General features: G+C 39.4%; 1 protein-coding gene across 1 annotated transcript; it reads right to left on the reverse strand.

The window, feature by feature from the left end:
* Nucleotides 1-3,558: 3,558 nt before the first annotated feature.
* Nucleotides 3,559-22,758, reverse strand: LOC135465414 (tyrosine-protein phosphatase non-receptor type 2-like). Its single transcript, XM_064742654.1, has 9 exons — nt 22,588-22,758; nt 18,916-19,018; nt 18,108-18,208; nt 16,824-16,922; nt 16,283-16,432; nt 13,308-13,517; nt 12,675-12,845; nt 11,928-12,121; nt 3,559-11,293 (listed from the first exon to the last, which is right to left on the reverse strand). The coding sequence occupies exons 1-9, from the start codon at nt 22,651-22,653 to the stop codon at nt 11,107-11,109; spliced, it is 1,281 nt and encodes a 426-aa protein (XP_064598724.1). The 5' UTR covers nt 22,654-22,758; the 3' UTR covers nt 3,559-11,106.
* Nucleotides 22,759-22,762: the final 4 nt, after the last annotated feature.

The following is a 22,762-nucleotide window of genomic DNA, read 5'->3' on the forward strand; positions in this document are numbered from 1 at the left end:
TATGTAAAGAACAATCATCATCAACAACGTATTTTTTCACTTAGCTCTGAGATATGTTTCATTCTTCCAGCCGGACTGTCAGATAATATAGCTGGAACCATGCCCATCCAATATCAGAGCTGCTAAACTTGCTGGAAACTAAGCCAACCGGTCTGAAAACCAGTAATGTGACTGGGAACATGTCCAACCGATCTCAGAACCAGTAACATGACTGGAAACATGTCCAACCCATCTCAGAGCCAGTTAGTAATGTGGCTGGGAACATGTCGACTGACCTCAGAGCCAGAAATGAGGCTGGGAAGGTCCAACCGACGTCAGAGCCAGTAATGAGGTTGGGAAGGTCCAACCGGCGTCAGACCCAGTAATGAGGCTGGGAACATGTCCAACCGACCTCAGAGCCAGTAATGAGGCTGGGAACATATCCAACCGACCTCAGAGCCAGTAATGAGGCTGGGAACATGTCCAACCGACATCAGAGCCAGTAATGAGGCTGGGAACATGTCCAGCCGACCTCGGAGCCAGTAATGAGGCTGGGAACATGTCCAACCGACCCCAGAGCCAGCGGTGTGGCTGGTAACATGGCAGTACCACTCATTGTGCAAGGCCTACCACCCCTTTACTTCGCAACGCCACTTTTTACAAGCACTATTACAGTGATTACTTAGTACTTGATACTGCCTGGAGGAAAGAGGCTCCTGGTTCCAGACAAATAGACAGTACTGCATACTGCCTGGAGGAAAGAGGCTCCTGGTTCCAGACAAATAGATTTGATTGATTTATTTGATTGGTGTTTTACGCTGTACTCAAAAATATTTCACTTATACGACGGCGGACAGCATAATGGTGGGTGGAAGCCGGGCAGAGCCCGGAGGAAACCCACGGCCATCCGCAGGTTGCTGACAAACCTTCCCACGTGCGGCCGGAGAGGAAGCCAGCATGAGCTGGACTTGAACTTACAGCGACCACATTGGTGAGAGACTCCTGGGTCATTACGCTGCGCTAAGGAGGCTAACCAACTGAGCCACGGAGCCCCCCCCCCCCCCCCCCCCCCCACCAGATAAATAGACAGTACTGGATAATACCTGGAGGAAAGACGTACCTGACTCCAGACAAGATGAGAGTACAGTAAAACTGACATAACTGGATAATACATGGAGGACAGAGGCACCTGGCTCCAAACAAATAGACAGTACTGCATACTTCCTGGAGGAAAGAGGCTGCTACTTCCAGACATTAAACTGACATTACTGGATAATGCCTGGAGGGAAGAGGTGCCTGGTTCCAGATATTAAACTGACATTACTGGATAATGCCTGTAGGGAAGAGGTGCCTGGTTCCAGACATTAAACCAACATTACTGGATAATGCCTGGAGGAAAGAGGTACCTGGCTCCAGATATTAAACTGACATTACTGGATAATGCCTGGAGGGAGGAGGTGCCTGGTTCCAGATAAGCTAACAGAACTACATTTTGCCTGGAGACAACAGGTGTCTAGTTCCAGACATTAAACCAACATTACTGGATAATGCTTGGAGGAAAGAGATACCTGGTTCCTGATAAATGAACAGTACTGGATAATGCCTGGAGGGAAGAGGTGCCTGATCCCAGATAAGCTAACAGAACTAGATTATGCCTGGAGAAAAGAGGTGCCTGGTTCCAGACATTACACCAACATTACTGGATAATGCCAAGAGGAAAGCGGTGCCTGATTCCAGATAAATGAACAGTACTTGATAATGCCAAGAGGAAAGAGGTACCTGGTTCCTGATAAATGAACAGGACTAGATTATGCCTGAAGGAAAGAGGCACCTAGTTCCAGACATTAAATCAACATTACTGGATAAAGCCAGGAGGAAAGAGGTGCCTGGTTCCAGACATTAAACTGACATTACTGGATAATGCCTGGAGGGAAGAGGTGCCTGATCCCAGATAAGCTAACAGAACTAGATTATGCCTGGAGAAAAGAGGCGCCTGGTTCCAGACATTAAACCAACATTACTGGATAATGCCTGCAGGAAAGAGGTGCCTGGTTCCAGATAAATGAACAGTACTGGATAATGCCAGGAGGAAAGAGGTGCCTGATTCCAGATAAATGAACAGTACTTGATAATGCCAAGAGGAAAGAGGTACCTGGTTCCAGATAAGCTAACAGAACTAGATTATGCTTGGAGAAAGGAGGCACCTAGTTCCAGACATTAAATCAACATTACTGGATAATGCCTGAAGGAAAGAGGTACCTGGTTCCTGATAAATGAACAGTACTGGATAATGCCTGGACGAAAGAGGTACCTGGTTCCTGATAAAAAATCAACATTACTGGATAATGCCTGGAGGGAAGAGGTACCTGGTTCCAGATAAATGAACAGTACTGGATAATGCCAGGAGGAAAGCAGTGCCTGATTCCCGATAAATGAACAGTACTTGATAATGCCAAGAGGAAAGAGGTAACTGGTTCCAGATAAGCTAAAAGAACTAGATTATGCCTGGAGGAAAGAGGCACCTAGTTCCAGACATTAAATCAACATTACTGGATAATGCCTGCAGGAAAGAGGCATCTGGCTCCAAACAAGCTGACAGCAATGGATAATGCCTGGAGGAAAGGCGTGACTCATTCCAAACAAGCTGATAGTACCGGATAATGCATGGAGAATAGAGATGTTTGGTTATTGACAATCTGACAGCACTGGACGGCAGGTATTTGCTTGCCTCAACATGAACAGGTAAGCATACCTGGTGCTCTCCTGTACATTGTGTACATTACATCTTAACTCTGTTTCATTCATCTCAGATTAGCTTTTAGTGCAATGTTAATGTGGAAGTTAAGCTGGGAAGCAATTGGCTAGGAGATATATGCGGTTGTCCTTTAGGAGTGCTTAAAGGATTGGTGTCCAAATTCATCATTTATTCATAATTAGCTACCCCTGTATATACTGTTAAATTGAGTGCAAAAATGTTGAAAAAGGGCCCATTAATCCAGGTAACATGGCACTCAAAATCACTATATAATGAGGCTGATTTTATTCATTTTTCCGACAACACTCTGTAGTCCCCGCTGAATTACGCCATGCAATTACGCCAACCTTTACGAACTGTCAGGACTTTAGTTCAGAGTAAAAAGACAACTACATGGGTGACAACAAGCACATCCATTTCACATGAAATGGTTGCATGCGGTTGTAAAAACATGTCGTTGAAGAACCCTGGAGTTCGCATCTATGACGTCACCTGTTGAGCTGTGGCTGGCAACCGGCTGTTGTTTTGCTGGATTTAAAGTCATCATTACGTTTCTCAGAAGCCCTCCCGGTAACATACTGTTTAAAACAGGTTATAACCTTTATAATTAGGACCTAAAGTTAAATCTGGACACTAATGCTTTAATATGCACGTGTCCTGCGGTGGGTAAAGTTTGTAAGTCCTCTTCTGTAGAAACTGTGCCAAACTGTGGGGTTTGGAATACATCAGTATCAAACACGGACAGGAAATTGTATTGAAGAATAAAAAGGACAAAAAAACAACAACAAACAAACAAACAAAAAAAAACAACACAACACCATTCATGTATTCATGTTGGAAATTCATTCTTGGTCTCAAAACTGCTACAATATGATATACAAACTCCATGAAATGTTAAGAAATATAATACAACCTTCTCTCTATTGGATGTGCCATAGCATGTGATATTTTGATACTTTAATGTTGAATGAGTACAAAAGAATATGATTGGTGGAAACTCTTGATAACAACCTGATTATGTGATTGTTATTGCCTATCACTAAGTTAAGTTTTCCACTCAAGTGAAGAATACTTTTGCATCAACTGCTCTTCACACTGGAAAATTTTAAACCGGCCTTGGTAATGGACATATAAAACTTCTGAGTTTAAGTCTAAATCACTTTTATCTTGAAGGGATTAGTTGCTGAAAAAAAAACAACTCCAAAATGGAATAGGCCATTTGAACTGAAATTATTCCCCTCATCACAGCATTAAGTGATAGCTAACATATAAACCGTCCACCAAAACATATATGTACTTGTACATGTATGTTATAATCTAGCACTTAAATCTACAAATGGAATACACTAGCACTTACCTACTAAATAAACAAAGGTTAACATCAAGAGTTCAAATACCGTAAAAGCCATGCACATCATCAGCTTCACAAACATGACGAGTGGCGACATGACATTACTAAAACACCAGCAGGGGGAGCAGTAGAAGTATGACTGATTTGATTGATTGCAGGTGAACTCTGTTTTTGTCAGCCACTTATGACGGGTCATAGGGTAGCTTTGTTATTTACAGCTGACATGAAAAGATCAGAAGTCTTTTCAAAACTTGCCACCCTTTATACAAGAGTTGCTCCCCATTGAAGATCACAAACAAGAAATAATGTATTAAAAAAAAGACCTGCTTACATCATATGCGACAAGCACAAACATGGCATTACAGCTAACACTGCCAAGGGGAAGCATAACATAGCAGAACAGCTGGTGACTGAATCCAAACTTCTTTTCTTGTATCAAATACAAATAACAATGAGATATGCAGGTAAATGGAATGCTTAACATCAAAAACTTCTTTATAATCTGGACACAGGAGTAACAGAAGTGCTTCACTAAATGGCCTCTGACCACAAGGGTGTGAAAAACTATTTACACCTCAATGCTTTGGGTAACATGATCTTAGAAACAAGTATGAAAACCAGTATCATACAATAGCGGAGAAAATTTTGTGAAAGCTGTGGCCAATCATGTGTGTTTTAAATGATGCAAATCTGTACAATTCTATCAACTAAATTTGGTCCTGACTAAAACTCCATATGAAAGTGGTTTATGTTACAGTATTATCCTCACTTGTGATTTACACTGCCTGCATATAGGGGTGATCTAACCGCTGACATGCATTGCTGGTGATTAGATACCTAATTACACTGAGGTCATTGGTCGGAAAAGTCTTGGTTAATTTTCAGGAAAGCAATCTGTGGCAGTGCTATTCCCAGAAAGTGTAAATCCCAAATATTGATAATACTGCCGGAGGAGACTTAAGTATTGGGCCTCAGATTAAAGCCCGAGTAGACTTCCAGTGCATACCTAAACAGGTGACCCTGGAGCACCAAACGTTAGAATGGGCAGGGACTGTGAGAGGGTGCACATTGTGACCAAAGCTTACATCTACTCACCACACAGAATGTACAAGAAACAAATATACACAGTGGCCTTTCCATTGGCATTGTATGCTGAATAATTTCAAGCAAATGTCAATCCAGGAATCGTTCAGAAGCTTACACCTGCATGTGTTCATACTGCAGTTGATGTTGATTTCTTAAAAAAAAGGAACAAAAATAACAGAATTGTGAATTACATGTTTTGCGACCAAGAGCACTTTGTATGACAGCAGTCAGCAGTGAGGTTGAAAAAAGCTGCTGACCGCAACAATTACACGGCAATGTGGTCAGATAAATATGCTGCCTTTTTTGTTTGTTTTTTGACAACACTAGTTTCCCAAAACAAAACACTCCATTTTGCACATCCATGCAGCATAGCAAAATGAACACTATGGTTTCCTCTTTGGTCTAGACAATACCAATTGGACTAGGTTACAATGATCATAAAGATTAAACTATTCACTACCTAATCTTTACATGAAGCCTGACAAAATGCAACCAATAAACACTCAGGTATAAACTGTATGTACAATGGTAACAGAAACAAAGTGCAGAATAACTTATGTTGTTCACTCAGAGTAGCACAGATATCACCCATAAAGGTGGTACTTTACAATCTTTGCAACCAGCAATGCATGAGGATGCATCCCTTTATCCATAGTTTGATTGATTGGTGGATTGATTGATTGATTTTAATTCAAACTCTGATCAAGAATTACTTGACTGTTTAGTCTTGTAACTGGCATTCTTTCATAGCGGATGTCAACATTAGTAAGGAATCTATACCCCCAAAAACATAGCTCCTTACATCAGAGGTTTTATTTTCACACCCATGATGGACATGATACAAAACACAGGAAAAAAAAAAAAAAATAAGAACAAAACAAAACATGTATTCCTGCTTTCCTGAAGCAACAAATAATCAAGTATAGATAACATTAACAATTATAAACGCACTGCAATTATCAATTATCTGCTCTTGATTGGGAACTCTTTGGTCACAGTTTGCACACACTAAACTTCTTCACTGGAATCTTCTGAATGTTTTTACAGAATCCATTCTAAAGTGGAAGGAAAGGGGAAGCAACTCTAAACCAAGGGGAGATAATGAACATTGGTTAACACGCTAATACAATGTTTTAGCTCGAAAATGACTTAATATCCTCGAAAATGGTATGAATGTATGTATGTGTCTAGAAAAAAAATATATAATGACGAAACAAGTCCATCATGCAGGAGATGAGAGATTCTCCTGGAAGACCAGAGTGTCCACTGGGGTATTTAGGATGACAGCATCAAATCTGACCTTATCCAGTGTTGTCTATGCCAGCATGTCAGATCTCATAAAGATAGGCCTTGAAGGCAAAGGAATGCCATACCTTGAGTCCTTCTCCTAAAGGCTAAAGTCATCAATACCTGACTCGAATAACTTGATAATGGAGAGCATTGTCACCATGATGAACTGAGGTAACCATTCATTAAAACATTTGATCAAGATGAAATATAGCAAAATATAAAATCTCTGGAGAGGCAACATAACCAGTCAAGAATCCAGTAGAATTAACCAAATGGTATGAGGCAAGCAACATAGATGTACAACCACTAAAATGCTTACAGAGCAAATCCCTGTAAAATGACATAATTGTTAAAAACCAGTTGGAATTTGGAAAACTCATTTAAGTGAAAGAATCTCCCCACCCAAAATTAAAAAAAATATATTTATATTCAGATAGAGGTATACTGTGAAGTCAACAGAAAACTATATTCACACCTACCTTCACTTATTTGACTAACCCATGAATGCAGTCAACATTTAACTCTGATTGGGGCCTAATATGGAGCATTTTGATACCATGGACTTCACATGCTACTTTTCCCTGTAAATTGTAGGCCTGCGTAATGTTGGAATAGCTTGATTAACCCAGTCAGCAGACATTAAACCAGTAACAAGTAAATTTGTTTTTCTTTTTTACACAATGGCAGCCAACATTATAAACAAGGTCCATTAAACCCAACACAGAATTCCAGCATAGAACCAAGCTTGGATTCACAATGGCTGTAACACCCTGCAGAAAGCTGATGTCATCTGGCATGATAAAGGTCCAATGTTCAAAGATAGGATGAAGACAACCTTTGGACGCACTAACGGACAAAGAGCTCTATATATGTAGAACAAAGACCAAAAAAATTATTGCAAATTCGCACCATTTTATGCTCTCTGCCATAAGTTGATATCTTGCTGTGTGGTCCCTCATTGAAGAATGTGATTGGCCAAGATTAATACAATGGGTATCAAAAACTTAATGAACCAACCAATGACAAAAACACAGGCATCGAATATTTCACAGATCAACAGTTTGACAGATAGACATAAAGAAATGAATAGTTGGTTTTCACAGCTATAAATAAGTAAAGGTAACATAGCTGTGATTTAGTTTTTAGTGTTGCTTCATCTCGCAGCATGTTTCATTCCCTCATTTCTGAATGAATGATCATGGCTTAATGCCACATCAGCAATTTATCAGCCAAATCCTGACAAACCTTATTTCTGTGTCTTCTTTCACTTGGAGAGTTAAGATTCAAGGTAACAGGTACAATACAGAAGCCAAATATTGGCCAGACTGGACACACCCACACAGAGCACTGAGAGGAAGAGAGCATCTGGCCAGCACATCCTACAGCTACATCCTTAGACATGGCACATACACTGTATGGTGTACTAGTATCCCACCAAATGCTATCTTTATACAGGTACATCATACCAGCATGTGCAGATTTGATGGTACTATTTACAAGTGCCTTTGCATTGAACATTAAATTTCACGGTGGGTAAAATGAGTATCTTTGTGCGGTGTAAAAATAATTAAAGAGCAACATCCACTAATTTCACAATCTAAAACGGACCTAATCCTACTTCCTTCAACGGGCCTGTCGAGATCATGATGGTGTTTTGTTCATACAAGTTCCAGTGAGTATGTGATGAAGCCATCACAGAAAAATCTACATGTATTTGTTTCTACAAATGAAGTATAAGTAAAAAATAATAATGCACAAAACAAGCACTATCCTGTTTTTCCCCTGCCTCAAAAACAACCATCAGCAACTGAATTTATTTATTTCAATGGTGTTTTACAGCCTGCTCAAGAAAATTTCACCCACAAAACGGCAGCCAGCATTATGGTGGAAGGAAACTGAGCAGAGAAACTTCCATAAGATGCTGGGAGACATTCTCTCGACCACAGCACTGGTGAGAGGCTTTTTTGTCACTGCATCGCACATTCACCACCGAGGCCATATATGGAGCCCCCCCGCCCCCCATCAACTGTTCTGTTCTAAAGAAAGTTTTGCACGTGCTGTGAATACATTTGAATACATTGAGGAAAATCCAAGTGAAAGTGTGGCATCAGCTGTTCAAATACATGTACATGTACCTGCAAATGTAACTGAGAAAAGAAAAAAAAAAGCTGCATTTCACCAGTGGTAAATCCAGTGGTATACAAGATGTACTTGTATGTACCTGTAACTTGTGCTGGTCCCCATGTACACTGGCCTCTGTCACAAACTCTTTAACCCTTGGTTCTATGAACAGATTAACTGATTTATATATATATATGTGTACTACTACAGTAGGTAATGTTCTGTCTGCATTACATACATGTAGGTACAGTAATTCATGGATATAATTGACCTTTAAAGATTATACGAAATATATTTTTACAAGACTAGGTTTTAGAGTCAAATAAGATCACATTTTTCATGGCGATAGTTTTATGAATGAGCCAAAAAAAATTAAGTACCTAAAGGTCACCGGTCAAATCCTGATTCATGCAGTTATGATGGTGTATAGGAGCTTATCATAATGCTAACTTTCTGAGCGGCTTATCCTATCTGATTCACATGTAAATCGTTATTATATCCATGCATTCTGTCACTTCAATAATCTCTTCATCTGTTTAATACCAGCCTCACAAACTTTGCCATTGTCTTGTAACACAGTAATTCTAATGACTACCTAATCCAGGTAAAGGCTTCTCTTGCTGCCACGCAAAGGTGTCCTGACTACACATACCCATATGTAGCTACCATATTTGTGTGCTGGTCTCTGTTCTGTTTGCATAGAATTTAGTAAGTAAGCCTCTTTTTATACATCCTTGTGTTAGTTTTGTAAACTTAATTATCTTCAGTTCAACCAATCCAAACAAGTCCTTCACACGGAAGGTACATGTATATCTCGTCTTGTTCTACAACAACGTATCATTTGTGCTGGTATGAACACTGCACATACCTATCCCCATATGACTGGCAGGTACAATATACAGGTGCTGAGTCTCCACTGGTAGTCTCTATCAAGTTCATGTATCAATTGATTCAAAACTAATTTTACTGAACCTTTTCCGTACAGGCAATGTTAAACTGTGTTTTAACACAAATGCTGCTGCACACATCCTGGTACACATCATCATTATCCCTGCCATTAAGTATTCTGACCTCCTACATCCTGGATAATTTAATCACCTGAGTGCAATTTACATGTTGACTGTCCTTCATATTATAATTCACCTACTAGTGCCACACCTGTAGAAAAACTCTTTACAGAACGGCAAGATGCAAAGACTATTTCAGCGAGTTACAAGTCTACCCTAAGTGATCATAAACTTCGTCCATGACGAACTTGCCCATTATTCCTGATTCTGAGAGTTCTACTGAGTTTAGAAAGGTCTTTAGAGGTTTACTTGGAACATGGGATGCTATTCCACTAGAAAATTGTAAGTTTCAGCACCAAAAATAACATTCTGTGAGATTTATTTTCCTCTCAAAATGCACTTTTATGGGCGAAATTTTAGGTCATTTAGGGTAGTTAGAGTTGTCTACTATACAATAACACATAGCCATCATGGAATGGGTAAAGTTCAACTACTGATACATGATATGGGAAATATTCTGATAAATACTGATGGTGGCAATGGTTTTTGCAAGCCAGCATGTGAAGTTTCCAAAACACAATGTGCAGCTGCAAAATTCATCACATATTGTTGTTAACGTGTCACGCGTGATAGTGAAGTGGATATTATAACTACATGTGCATCAAGTACACACACATAAAAACTATAAAAACGGTAACTTTATTTCAATTGTCACTATGACAAAACCGCCCTTCCCTCGAAATGCCTATGCCACTTTGTAATAATGTCTTTTGACTTTCACTGCCTGCCCGTTTTGACGATGACGACATTCTCACAGTACTTGGATCTCAAATAATACCTGTGACAACAACGACGGCCATGTCTTTGTAAGCATGGAGGGTGTCAAGGTGTGAAGTTGCCACCCACTTGGTCCATAAAATCCCTATGATTCGTCAACGTCAGGGCAACCTGAGCTGGGAAAGTTTGTATCAAAGGCAGCAAAGTCAGACAATTATACTGTTCTAAAGAGAAGAGATCATCATATACAGATGGAGGGCAGACCTCAACTTGCACAGCTACCTGAAGCTCCACCAACCATCCACGCAACGCCCTCATCCCCTCCCTCCCAGCCCCATCACCAACCAGTGAGAATGTGTGAAGCTTAAATAACAGACATAAAGGCCTCCAGATTCCCATTCCCCTTAATACACCCTCCAGGTCAACCGATGAAAAACCTATTGGATAATAGCTATTTAATGGGATGCCTCGTCACTCATTTGTACATGTAGTATGAACTTAACACACGTCACTGGGTGAGAGAAAATGAGACAAAGTCTATTTCTGATAACTCTATAGCAAGGTGTAAACCCACATGAGTGTTGAAATGTGATTTATCGGTTGGAATCTTCATGTTACCACTGCATGCATGTGTACAAATCATACCATGTGAATACAGAGTCATGGAGACACGTGAACAACTGCATCAACCAACACTCCCAGTGATGATATAAATATGTTTGTATACACTCACAAATGTATTACCAGTACCAACGATATAATAAATACCCCCCAGCTAGAATAAGGAGCCCAATCACTATAGGCTTCATGTAGGGACGTCGTCGGCGCCATCTTTCTGATTCTTTCTGCTTCTTCTTCATCTTCTCTAGCTGATCTATCGTCTTCTTTTTCCTTTCCTCTCTTAGTCTTCTCCTCACGCCATAGCCGCTGTAAACATAGAGACAACTACGATCAGACTGAGAAATTCATTAATTTCTTGGTCTACAGATGTCACAATCTTGGACTTTACGTGATTCTTGACACTCAGGCACATTTTTCACAAATTGCCAGAACATGTGCAACGTCAAATGTCATCGCTCAAGTTAGAGTGAGTGAGTGCTTGGGGTTTAACGTCGTACTTCACAACTTTTCAGTCATATGATGACGAAGGAGTCCTTGTACATGTAATGTGGCTCCTTGTTGCAGGATGGATTTCTACTGCTATTTTATCCAGTGCTGCCTCAATGAGATGCCTTACCGAAGGGAAAGTAAGCTGCCCCGCCTGAGCCATTACACTGATACTGGTCAACCAGTCATTGCACTATCCCCTTCATGCTGAACGTCAAGCGAAGAAGTTACAACTTCCTCTTTTAAGGTCTTAGGTGTGACTCGAACCAGGATTGACCCTGGATCTACCTCTCTACTGCACTTATTTATAAGTGCAAAGTTTAAATCAAATTTACTATAAGTTTTTAAAAAATCATTAACAGTTTTACATAACAAAGGCAAAGCCATTCCATCAAACCTGTCCTATGTATATGATACCCGCAAAAGATGTTGATATAAATATGTAGTGACTCACCTATCTTGTTCACTAACATCATTGTCCCCGTCACCACTCCTTGTTTCCATGTTGTCCTCATCAGCCGGCCTGGATGATCTCCGTGGAGGAAGAGGGGGAGGTTCTCCGTCACGGTCATCCGTCTCTGACAGGTCTGAGAGACTGCTGTGAGCTGATGATGGTGTGGCATTACGTGGGGAATCTTCATTGTTGTTCTGAATGGTAAGTGAATACACTTTTTATAACAGGAAGCAAATCAAAAGTACGAACATACATCACCACATTATTTACAAATGTATGTATGGCTTATTACCATCAGGGTTTGCACAGAAATTAAGAACAGAAGAAACTGGGAATCAAATTTGAAATGTACCTTTATATGTACCTACGTGGTATTTACATCTTTAGGAAATAAAGTTTTTAATCTCTGTACATTAGTATTATAACGAAGCTTTAAATGTGAAGAGAAAGCAAGTAAATGCATTGTATAATGTGCCTTATTTATTTTTATTTGGTAAGTGTCTAATGTCACATCTAAAGAAAAAAACATCTACCATGGCAGATTTTTTTAATGCAGGAGCCTTGGGGAAACCATTGTCCAGATCATCATAAACTTCCTACAAACCACCTCAACTGGCATTAGCAGATTTGAACTTGTGACTTCAGTGGTAAAGGACAGGGGAGCTTTCAGGAGAACCCACTGTTTAGTAAATCCTAATGCCACTGCTCTCAGCTAATCGGCCAGTGTCAGTGTTACTGTGCACTGACCTCTATCTTGGAGAAGTCATCAGCATAGAGTATCCTCCGTGCCCCTTCTATGACGGCTAAGTAGGAGAATCTCAGCTGGTCTGGTGTCTGTATCAACCCCATTCTGTAGGACCGCATCTTTATCAGCACCTCCCTCACATTGATGCTGTTCAGATCACGAGTTTTCTCTAACTGTAACACACATTCAAACACATATTATACAGGGGGATTGGAGTTGGGCCCCCTTTGTGTGCTCTCCCCAACTGGAGGTGGAAAAGGTAAAAAAATAACATGGCTTTGGTGAGGTTGATTTAATTTGATTGAGTGACCTGATATGCACATACTTCCACCATCGAAACAAAGACATGAGGGTTAAGTGAAAACATAAAAAGTACTTAATGTTGCTTTGGTTACTGTAAAGTCAACTTGCATCACAATCTGATGAAGGCAGTATAGCCACCACCTTCACCTATAAACCATATTGTTTTGGTAAAGTCAGCAGGCTTCAGAAGCGGATGAAGGCAGAACAACCACTACTTCACCTATGAGCCATATTATTTTGGTTTTGGTAAAGTCAGCTGGCTTCAGAAGCTGATGAAGGCAGTACAGCCACCACCTCCACCTATAAACGGTGTTGTTTTGCCATGAACTCACCATTACTAAGCAGGTATCCACGAGGCAAAATGTGCCCGATCTTCCAATGCCAGCACTGCAGTGGATGACGGCTGGGCCCACATCGGTGTCCAGAGACCCCGACTCACGCACTGCTATGAGGAAGTTCAGAAAGGCAGAAGGGGACTGAGGGACCCCAAAATCTGGCCAGGTGACATAATGAAAATGGAGGACATGGCGAGTTTCATTGGTCTGGGGAAAGAAATAAAACAACTTTCAGTGTCATAGACAAGTGTGCCAAAGCTGTGACATCCCACATTAAGCTGTTATCGTCTTGCACTCAGCAATCATATTTCATTTCACTGGGTACACAGTGTTATTTGGAAGGTACAACATACATGAATGATTTCACAAGGTATGAGAAACACAAAACTGTCATAATTAAACCCTGTTTTTACAAAAAAAAACAGACAGGGATATTCTCCACATTACGTAAGAGTATATTTCCACAAACATTAACATTATCATATTCACTCAGAAGCTTGATCATATTGGAGTAAGTCAAACAGTTTCTGACTTATAAGTCATTCAGCAAGGCATAAAAATGTTGTGGTGGGACACCTTGAAATCGTCTGAATTTTATTATTATTTATTTTTCCATTTTCTTTCAAGCTTTTTGAAAACTTTAGGGGTGTAAAAGAAAAAGATTTCATTGGATGTTGTTGAAATTTGGTGATTTTAGGAACAAGGTTACAAGGCAAATTTTGGCTAACTTTGGTCACATTACATGGCGACCATCTTAGATTTTCATCAAAACCTTTAAAAATCTTCTTTAAATGAACAACTCTCCCTCCTCTCCACGGCTATCAACTAACAATTTTCAATGTCAGCACATAGAACCAGCCCTGTTTGGATTGCATCATGGGTAATTCTCAACAATCCCAACGGCATTCCCCCATACCCCTGTGCTATCAGGAATATAAGTCCAAAGCCATGGTGAAATACATGAAAAATGTCTATCCACACATATACCTTGAGTCATGACAGGCCCAACATATGTTACTCTTATTATTCCAAATTCAACTGTTAAAGAAATATCATGGTTTCCAGTTTCCATTCAGGTCTAGACCTTATATGCCCGTAAGGAAGAGACAGGCTTTAAGACGACGCACAAAACCGTACACCATGGCTTTGGACTCGGGATCATTTTTAAAGATAACACAACACACAACACTCCTTATACTTTTTAACTATTTGAACGAAAATTTCATATCGTTATCGTCTCCTAACATTTCCTGTCACCTACATGCACTCTGTCCTCGGCCGCTCTCAAAACTGAACTGAGCCCAGGTAAACCAAATGAGACACTCGAGTGGGGTGATTGCACACCATGTGTCAGAACAACCTGAAATGTTTGTACTGAGCCAGGTACAGTGATCCCCCAGGCCTAATGCGTTCATGATGCTGTGGCGGTTTTCAGCAAAACACATATGATATCTGGTAGAGTGGGGTTCTAGCCCAGTTCATTACTTTCCATTTTTGTCATGATTTTTGTCTATGTTGCCTGTTTTTGTAAATACTGTACATGCAGGTTGAATGTGTTGAATTTTCCGTTGTCTAAGTACTTTGGCAGTTGAATAATGCATTTCGTCATTACGTGTGTTAGCATCTGTTGGTAAACAGAAGTTTTTCAATCATGGCAAATTAGTTCAGTGCATTGCTTTCGTAGTGATTTCTTATTTGACATTCAACTGGGCCTTGATGCTTTGCCGCCGGTATCACTGTAATGAACGTAACAGCTTTAATTTTTGGGTAATTTTTATTATCTGTTTAAAGAATTTTTCCTAATTAAGTTCTGTGGAATGCGCTTATATATTTTTTTAAGTCTTTGTTCAGTGTTCACTTTTTTCCAAAGGAACTAATCACAATCAGTATTAAAGCGATTAAACATTTGCTGGTAAAATTTTGAATAACTGCATTTTCAAACTGTGAATCATCCTTACATACACTGACTACATACACACCCTAACAAATTTAAAAGAATGTCGAACTCAGTCAAGTAAGTATGGGGATCAAGGGAGACAACTTCTGTCAAGCCTCTACACTCAAAAAGAATACTGTTAAAAAACTATACACAAGTACTTCGAAGATAGATATGCACAGAGATATTGTGCGATATGAACTCTTAACACACACATCACAACTAATGGTACTTGGTACTAATGGTCACAACTGAGGCAATAAAGCAAAAGTAACCCTAATACCTGTATGAAATAAAGCCATTGAAACATGGCAATGTCCACATCATCTGTATACAGATCTGTATACTCAACCAGATGAGGTAACACACTATATATATATTTTGTTTGTTCATAATCTTACTACATTTAAATGTGGTTAAAAGCCTGTGATATTCCCAGTGCAGCTCATTCAAAACCTGTGTGTGCAAAGGTCCAGTAAACTTGCATTTGATTCTGCAGAAAGAGTTACCTCCCCTGATTCTGACCATTATTGAGTGAGTGGTTGAGGTTTAACCTCGCGCTTAACAATTCTTCAGTCATATGACGACGAAGGAATCCTTAGAGTGCATTTAATGTGTGTCCTTGTTGCAGGACGGACTTCCACCGCTCTTTTAGTGCTAGTGCTGCTTCGCTGAGATGACTTACCAAAAGCAAGCCCCGCATGAGCCATTATACTGATAGGGGTCAACAAGTGGTTGCACTATCACCTTCATGCTGAACGCCAAGCCTTAAGGTCTTAGGTGTGATTTGACCCAGGATTGACCCTTGATATACTGCTCCCAAAGCGGACGCTCTACCAACTGTGCTATCGGGGCCAGTACCCATCACTGAGGCTGGTCGTATAAGCACCTATTATTGTAGGCAGCTATCATATTGGTATTGTCATCACTGTTGTGATATTAACTCATGGACAGCAAAATAAAGACACGTCCTTTCAAATGTATGAAATCATCCCTTTTCAAATGTATGAAACCATCCCTAAGCATCTAGACGTACCTCTAAATCTTCTAATTCTAAAGTTGATACCACAAAATAGTTGAGCTCATTTTCCTCTAGTAATGTGACCTTGATGCCTGTGTCGTTGAACACTAGTGTGTCCTCATCGCTGTACTTAGGTCCCAACGGCCAGTACTGGTGACATTTTGGCTGAAAAATACAGATAATGTACAAACTGAAACACTGTTTTGCACATTCTATAATGAATTACTGCCATTATGGATCAACAGCTACAGCCTAGCAGCTCAGTTCCAAAGTGAGTGTGCACAGTCTAATACCAGGCAAGGCTCCACCAGCCCCCTCCAGTTCTGCGGCCACTGCACTAGAATCAATTTTTTGAATAAATTTAATATCTTGAATCATATTTATTTGAGTTTTTCTTCAAATGCCATAAAGTAGCCTAGTCTTCAATTACTGGATAATGTAAGAAGATTCATACAAAAGTAGTAAATTAATTCATTGTTATTACAGTGCATTGTTATTTCTAATCTGCTTTACTTCATACTACAGGCTTTAACAACGTGTGAAGCTTCCCACTTACTGATCCTTTCTCCACTATTTTGTTCAGCATGATCACACCCTTGGACTTTTGTTCCCAGATCATCTGCCAGAAGTGACCTGATGTGTGCTCCAAGGGGCCCTGCAAAAACAATCACTCATATCCCATCTATAAATCTTTCATTTATTTCTTTACTGTGTACTGCACACACTTTCACAAGAGTCTGGTCTGGAGTGTGTATAAATACATATCACTTTTCCGCATACATGTCCAAGTTATTAATTCACCCAAAAAAAGCAAAGAGCATTTTCCTCTTGATTCACAACCACAGTTTTACTTTTACTTGTGTACTTCATCTATCTGTTAGAAAACTTTTACTTGCGTACTTCACCTATCTGTGTTATGAAACTTTACTTTTATACTTCACCGGTATTAGAACAGTTTACTTACAAGTGTACTTTACCTATCTGTGTTGGGACACTTTTACTCACAAGTGTACTTTACCAATCTGTGTTAGGACACTTATACTCACAAGCGTACTTTACCTATCTGTGTTAGGACACTTTTACTCACAAGTGTGCTTTACTTATCTGTGTTAGGACACTTTTACTCACAAGTGTACTTCACCTATCTGTGTTAGGACACTTTTACTCACAAGTGTACTTTACCTATCTGTGTTAGGACACTTTTACTCACAAGTGTGCTTTACCTATCTGTGTTAGGACACTTTTACTCACAAGTGTGCTTCACCTATCTGTGTTAGGACACTTTTACTCACAAGTGTACTTTACCTATCTGTGTTAGGACACTTTTACTCACAAGTGTACTTCACCTATCTGTGTTAGGACACTTTTACTCACAAGTGTACTTCACCTATCTGTGTTAGAACACTTTTACTCACAAGTGTACTTCACCTATCTGTGTTAGGACACTTTTACTCACAAGTGTACTTCACCTATCTGTGTTGGGACACTTTTACTTACAAGTGTACTTCACCTATCTGTGTTAGGACACTTTTACTCACACGTGTACTTCACCTATCTGTGTTAGGACACTTTTACTCACAAGTGTACTTCACCTATCTGTGTTAGAGCACTTTTACTCACAAGTGTACTTCACCTATCTGTGTTAGAGCACTTTTACTCACAAGTGTACTTCACCTATCTGTGTTAGGACACTTTTACTCACAAGTGTACTTCACCTATCTGTGTTAGGACACTTTTACTCACAAGTGTACTTCACCTATCTGTGTTAGGACACTTTTACTCACAAGCGTACTTCACCTATCTGTTAGGACACTTTTACTCACAAGTGTGGTTGACATACCTGTGTGAGGATATACCTGCGGTTTGCCTCTGTGGCCTCGATCAGACTGGCATTGATGTAGTCATTGCCACCTTTACCCAGTACCACACGACTGTGATCATCTAAAAGCATACACATTACCACAGTTACGCAAAACTCGTACAAAACACAACTGGATATTGGTTTTGGGCTGAGATGTCTTGGGTGGAGCAACACATCATTCAACATTCGGACAATACAGAAAGTGCCACATCAGGGTCTACTTCACAAAGCACGCAGGCTATTTTTATTAAGTACATTTCATATTATATTTTACTGGGCAGTGTAACACTGTACCCATGAAAACTAACTGAAATGAAAGTCAGTTTCACTGTAGGAGGTCCTGACAGAGAATACCACTGGCTTTCACCAAGAACATGTACCGGACAACTCTGGCATAACATGCAGAACGCTGTTATTCATTCATTCATTAAACACTAGCCAAAAAAAATGTTGTGATGTTCTATGCACATATGCCAGTTTTATGTTAACATAACAAACTTCGGATGACCGTGGGTTTCTGGAACCCGGTTTCCTCCCACCCTATTGCTGGCCGTCTTCGTATAAGTGAAATATTCTTGAGTACAGCATAAAACACCAATCAAATAAATAAATAAATAAATAAATATGCTGAAAATATATTTTTGTAAAAGGCTAAACCCATTTATAACAATTATGATCTAATTCTGGTTATTCAAATAACTGCATAAACACCCTTCCCTTATTCAAGCTAAATCTATCTCACTAGAATTGTCACTAACCAGGCAACATTTTGGTAAGATTTACTTACAAGGGCTGACATCCCTGTATCGGTTCCTGGTTCTATTTTCTGGTTTCCGTGCCTCTTTAATTGAGAAGTCTGTGTGGTTGATGGAGGACTCGTTCTTTATCCTCTATATAAAAAAACAAATAAATGAATGAAAAAAAAAGCAAAAAAAAAATAAATAAATAAATAAAAAAAACAACAAAGAAACACTATGTACTGTATATGACCACTGACAATACATGTACGCAGTTGATTTCACCCATCCAACAGTACAAAGGTTTGAATCATTCAAACAATGTCCCAACCAAACATCTCTTACTTTCTTAGCTCCAGACCAACCACAAGAATCCACTTTGGAAACAGCAGGAAAGTCCTATTTAAAAAGAGCTAGAAAACATTGCTTAAATTGGCAGCAACAGGCTGTTGTTATTTGTTACCAAAATTACTATAATTAGTGTATTTTGTTACAAGCTTTTGTCACCCTATACACTGATCACTGACTGTTACTCTCAAACTGTTCTCACAAGCAAAGGATGTACACATGGTAGAGAAGACATAAGAAGGCTGAACATATTGAATAAAAAAACTATGTACCAATGTCAGCATGAAGACTGCAATTGCTAACTTACTGTATATAATAAGTGTATGCCGTCTGTATTTTTATAGATGTTCAGATCATACAATGTAACTGCACCTCAGCATGATGCAACTTAAACCCAGAATTTTGCAAGCTAAACCAATGCAAACATTCAAAATCAGGACATCAAATTACAAGTTTCTGCAGTTAGGCTTAACATTATTAGAGACTTTGGAAATGTAAGTAGCCACGTATATTTAAAACAGAAAGTTCTAATCACATGTGCTAGTGAACTGTCGCAAGTCAAATAACTTCAGATCACATAAATTACGGTGATACCAATGGGACTGAGTTACATCTAATTTATTACAGACTTAAATGTACTTCCACTTTAACTTATACTTACAGGTCATTTTGTAATAGTTATTTCATTTCCTTTAATTAACTGGGGTTTCACGACTGGAGAGGAATTCAGCATCAGCTGGACTTGAACTCACACTGATCGCAATGCTGTTAGAATAGTTAACATAGCCCATCACATAGATGAACATGATGTATGTAGGAAATTACAGTGATGAACTAAAACAAATCATGCCAGTACATACATGTAGGCCTATGTACTATGGGGCATAGATACCCCAAAATACATGCAGAAGTTTAACTTTATGTACACACAGATGCAGACTAACACAAATCATGCCAGTGCATACATGTAGGCCTATGTACTATGGGGCATAAATACCTATGTTAAATTTTACACCCAAAATACATGCAGAGGTTTAACTTTATGTACACACAGATGCAGACTTCTGAACAGGATATACTTAACCTAATCACAAGTGTTTTGCCAACCTCACATTACAGTGACTATAGGAAACAGAGAGATGTAGTAGCTGACTGATGTGTAATGCGATGTAGAAGTAAAAGACTGGGTGAACTCAGACTTCTGCTTTATAAAACCTGAACACATATAATATACTGTACTAGTCGACTGATATACTTTCACTAAAAATTTGATATTTTTGCAGTGGACCACTTTGATAGGATGCAATAAATGATCAAGAAAAAAAAAATAAATAAATAAAAAATAAACAACCCAACAACAATTGGATGCTCATTGCCAACTGCTTGTCAGGTAATATCTTGTGCTCAGCATACCTGTCCACTAACCACACCATTGCTGTAACAAGTGAAAGACACCATAGCAGAAATATACATTTAACATACCTTGTAGCTTAACAGAAAATGTGTCTACTACTACCGGTATATTATATTGCCAGGGCTTAGGTGCTCAGCACAATACATCTGTACATACTATATGTGTGTATTAATGGGTCATAACTCAGATTTTACCAGCTTTAATTTTGCCTACATCCTGGATCAATAATGACCTCATTTAGTAATTAAATGCAATTACTTGTTTTTCACAACCAGCCACAAATCATATTATAGTCCCAAAATGCTTTTCTTACTATAGCTTTCATCATTATGTTATTTTCCAATAATGCGTATCCCACTGAGTATGAGAACATGAAAGAGTGTTGAGCTTTTTCATCCACATTAACCTATACCCTGACTGTACACAATTATGCTTACATTCTTAGCATATAGGCCCTATTTATTTATTTATTTGATTGGTGCTTTACGCCGTACTCAAGAATATTTCACTTATACGACGGCGGCCAGCATTATGGTGGGTGGAAACCGGGCACAGCCCGGGGGAAACCCACGACCATCCGCAGGTTGCTAGCAGACCTTCCCACTTACAACCGGAGAGGAAGCCAGCATGAGCTGGCATATAGGCCCTATACCAACATACAGTTACAGGGGTAGGAACATTAACGCTATTCAACATACTTACTGGTAAATTTCATTTCACTCAATAGCTAAGAATTCCTTAAACTGTTTTAATGTTGTTTACACTGGAATTCCACAATAACAGTCGGACAGATAGTGCTTAAGGCCTTTGAATTCCAGAAGTGCTATCGACACACTCTTGAAACACAATCTACGTGTGCTAAAAACACATACCTGACATACATGTAATCAAGAGTGGGTCAGTTTTGGGGGGGGGGGAAGAGGGTGATGGGCTGGGTATTAATTTAGATAAGCAATAAGTGACATTCACATTTCAGAATGCGTGCCACTACAATGGCCACAACTGAGCAGAAAGCACCCAAAATTAGCGGACAGAGGTCTTCGAAGTTGAAGCTGCTTTTCATGGCTAATAAAAGAGCAACATTTCAAAATAACACAATCTAGTTGGCATTTTCAGTTTCTCTGTTGTTTGTACTACATGTTACTGCAAATGGGGGCATGACTTCCTATGTAGGATTTGAATGAAACAGATAATTAATGTAATAAGCATAGCGCTGCTAGGCTGGAGCATAGGCTGTAGAGTGAAAATTAGCACCCAGTTCCCATGTAATGCAACACATTACAACATTTCTGTTAGGAAAATGTTGGCCCTCTGAAATGCGAAAATGACTTATTCTCACTCCTATTATTTTGTACTGTGATCTTGTGATAGTCACATGATTGTTAGAAATTAAAAACGAAGGCTTGATGTTGCTGTTCTATTTTAACCCACATAACAAACAGTGTCATGATTCATATGTTCAAACAAGACAAATGGTCTGTATATATTCTCCTATATACAATGTAAAGAATACTAAACGCAAAAGGTTAGCATGGCTTACTACACATTTCAACATTGCTAATGAAGAACTGGAATAGGCCTCTCCCACCCCCTACCATAGCACACCCTTGTCCTTGGCCCTATCCTATTCCCTTTCCACCACACTCCACCCGCTCTGTCAACCCCTCCCACAGTTACATGCGCAGTGACTGAGTTGTAGACAACTGCACCATCCCCATCATGAACGTCTTGTTTCTTTAGTTTACATGCAGGACGAATCATTGAATGTTATTAAAACCGGCCAAGTTAAGTTCGCATAACAAGAACCTAAACGATCTCAGGAACTATGCCTGTAATAGTGATGGAGGCGTTCAAAATCATCACGTCAAAACTACGGTGGTTTTACAACATTCTTACATGTATTTTCAGACACGAAAGATACAAATTAAAACCTGAAAAAAAATTTACAAGATAATCGCACCTGAAATACTACGGGCCAAGAACCCGCGCTGTCATATTCCTCCAGCTCCTTCTCAACTAATGCCATGCTTTGATGTGTATCAAACTTGATGACAAACTCCTCTCCCACTTCAGGAGAAAACTAGGAACGCTAAATACAAATGATCAATGATACTTCTCATCCCCCATAACACTAC

This window comes from Liolophura sinensis, chromosome 5, assembly GCF_032854445.1.
Source record: "Liolophura sinensis isolate JHLJ2023 chromosome 5, CUHK_Ljap_v2, whole genome shotgun sequence".
Classification (NCBI taxonomy): Eukaryota; Metazoa; Mollusca; class Polyplacophora; order Chitonida; family Chitonidae; genus Liolophura; species Liolophura sinensis.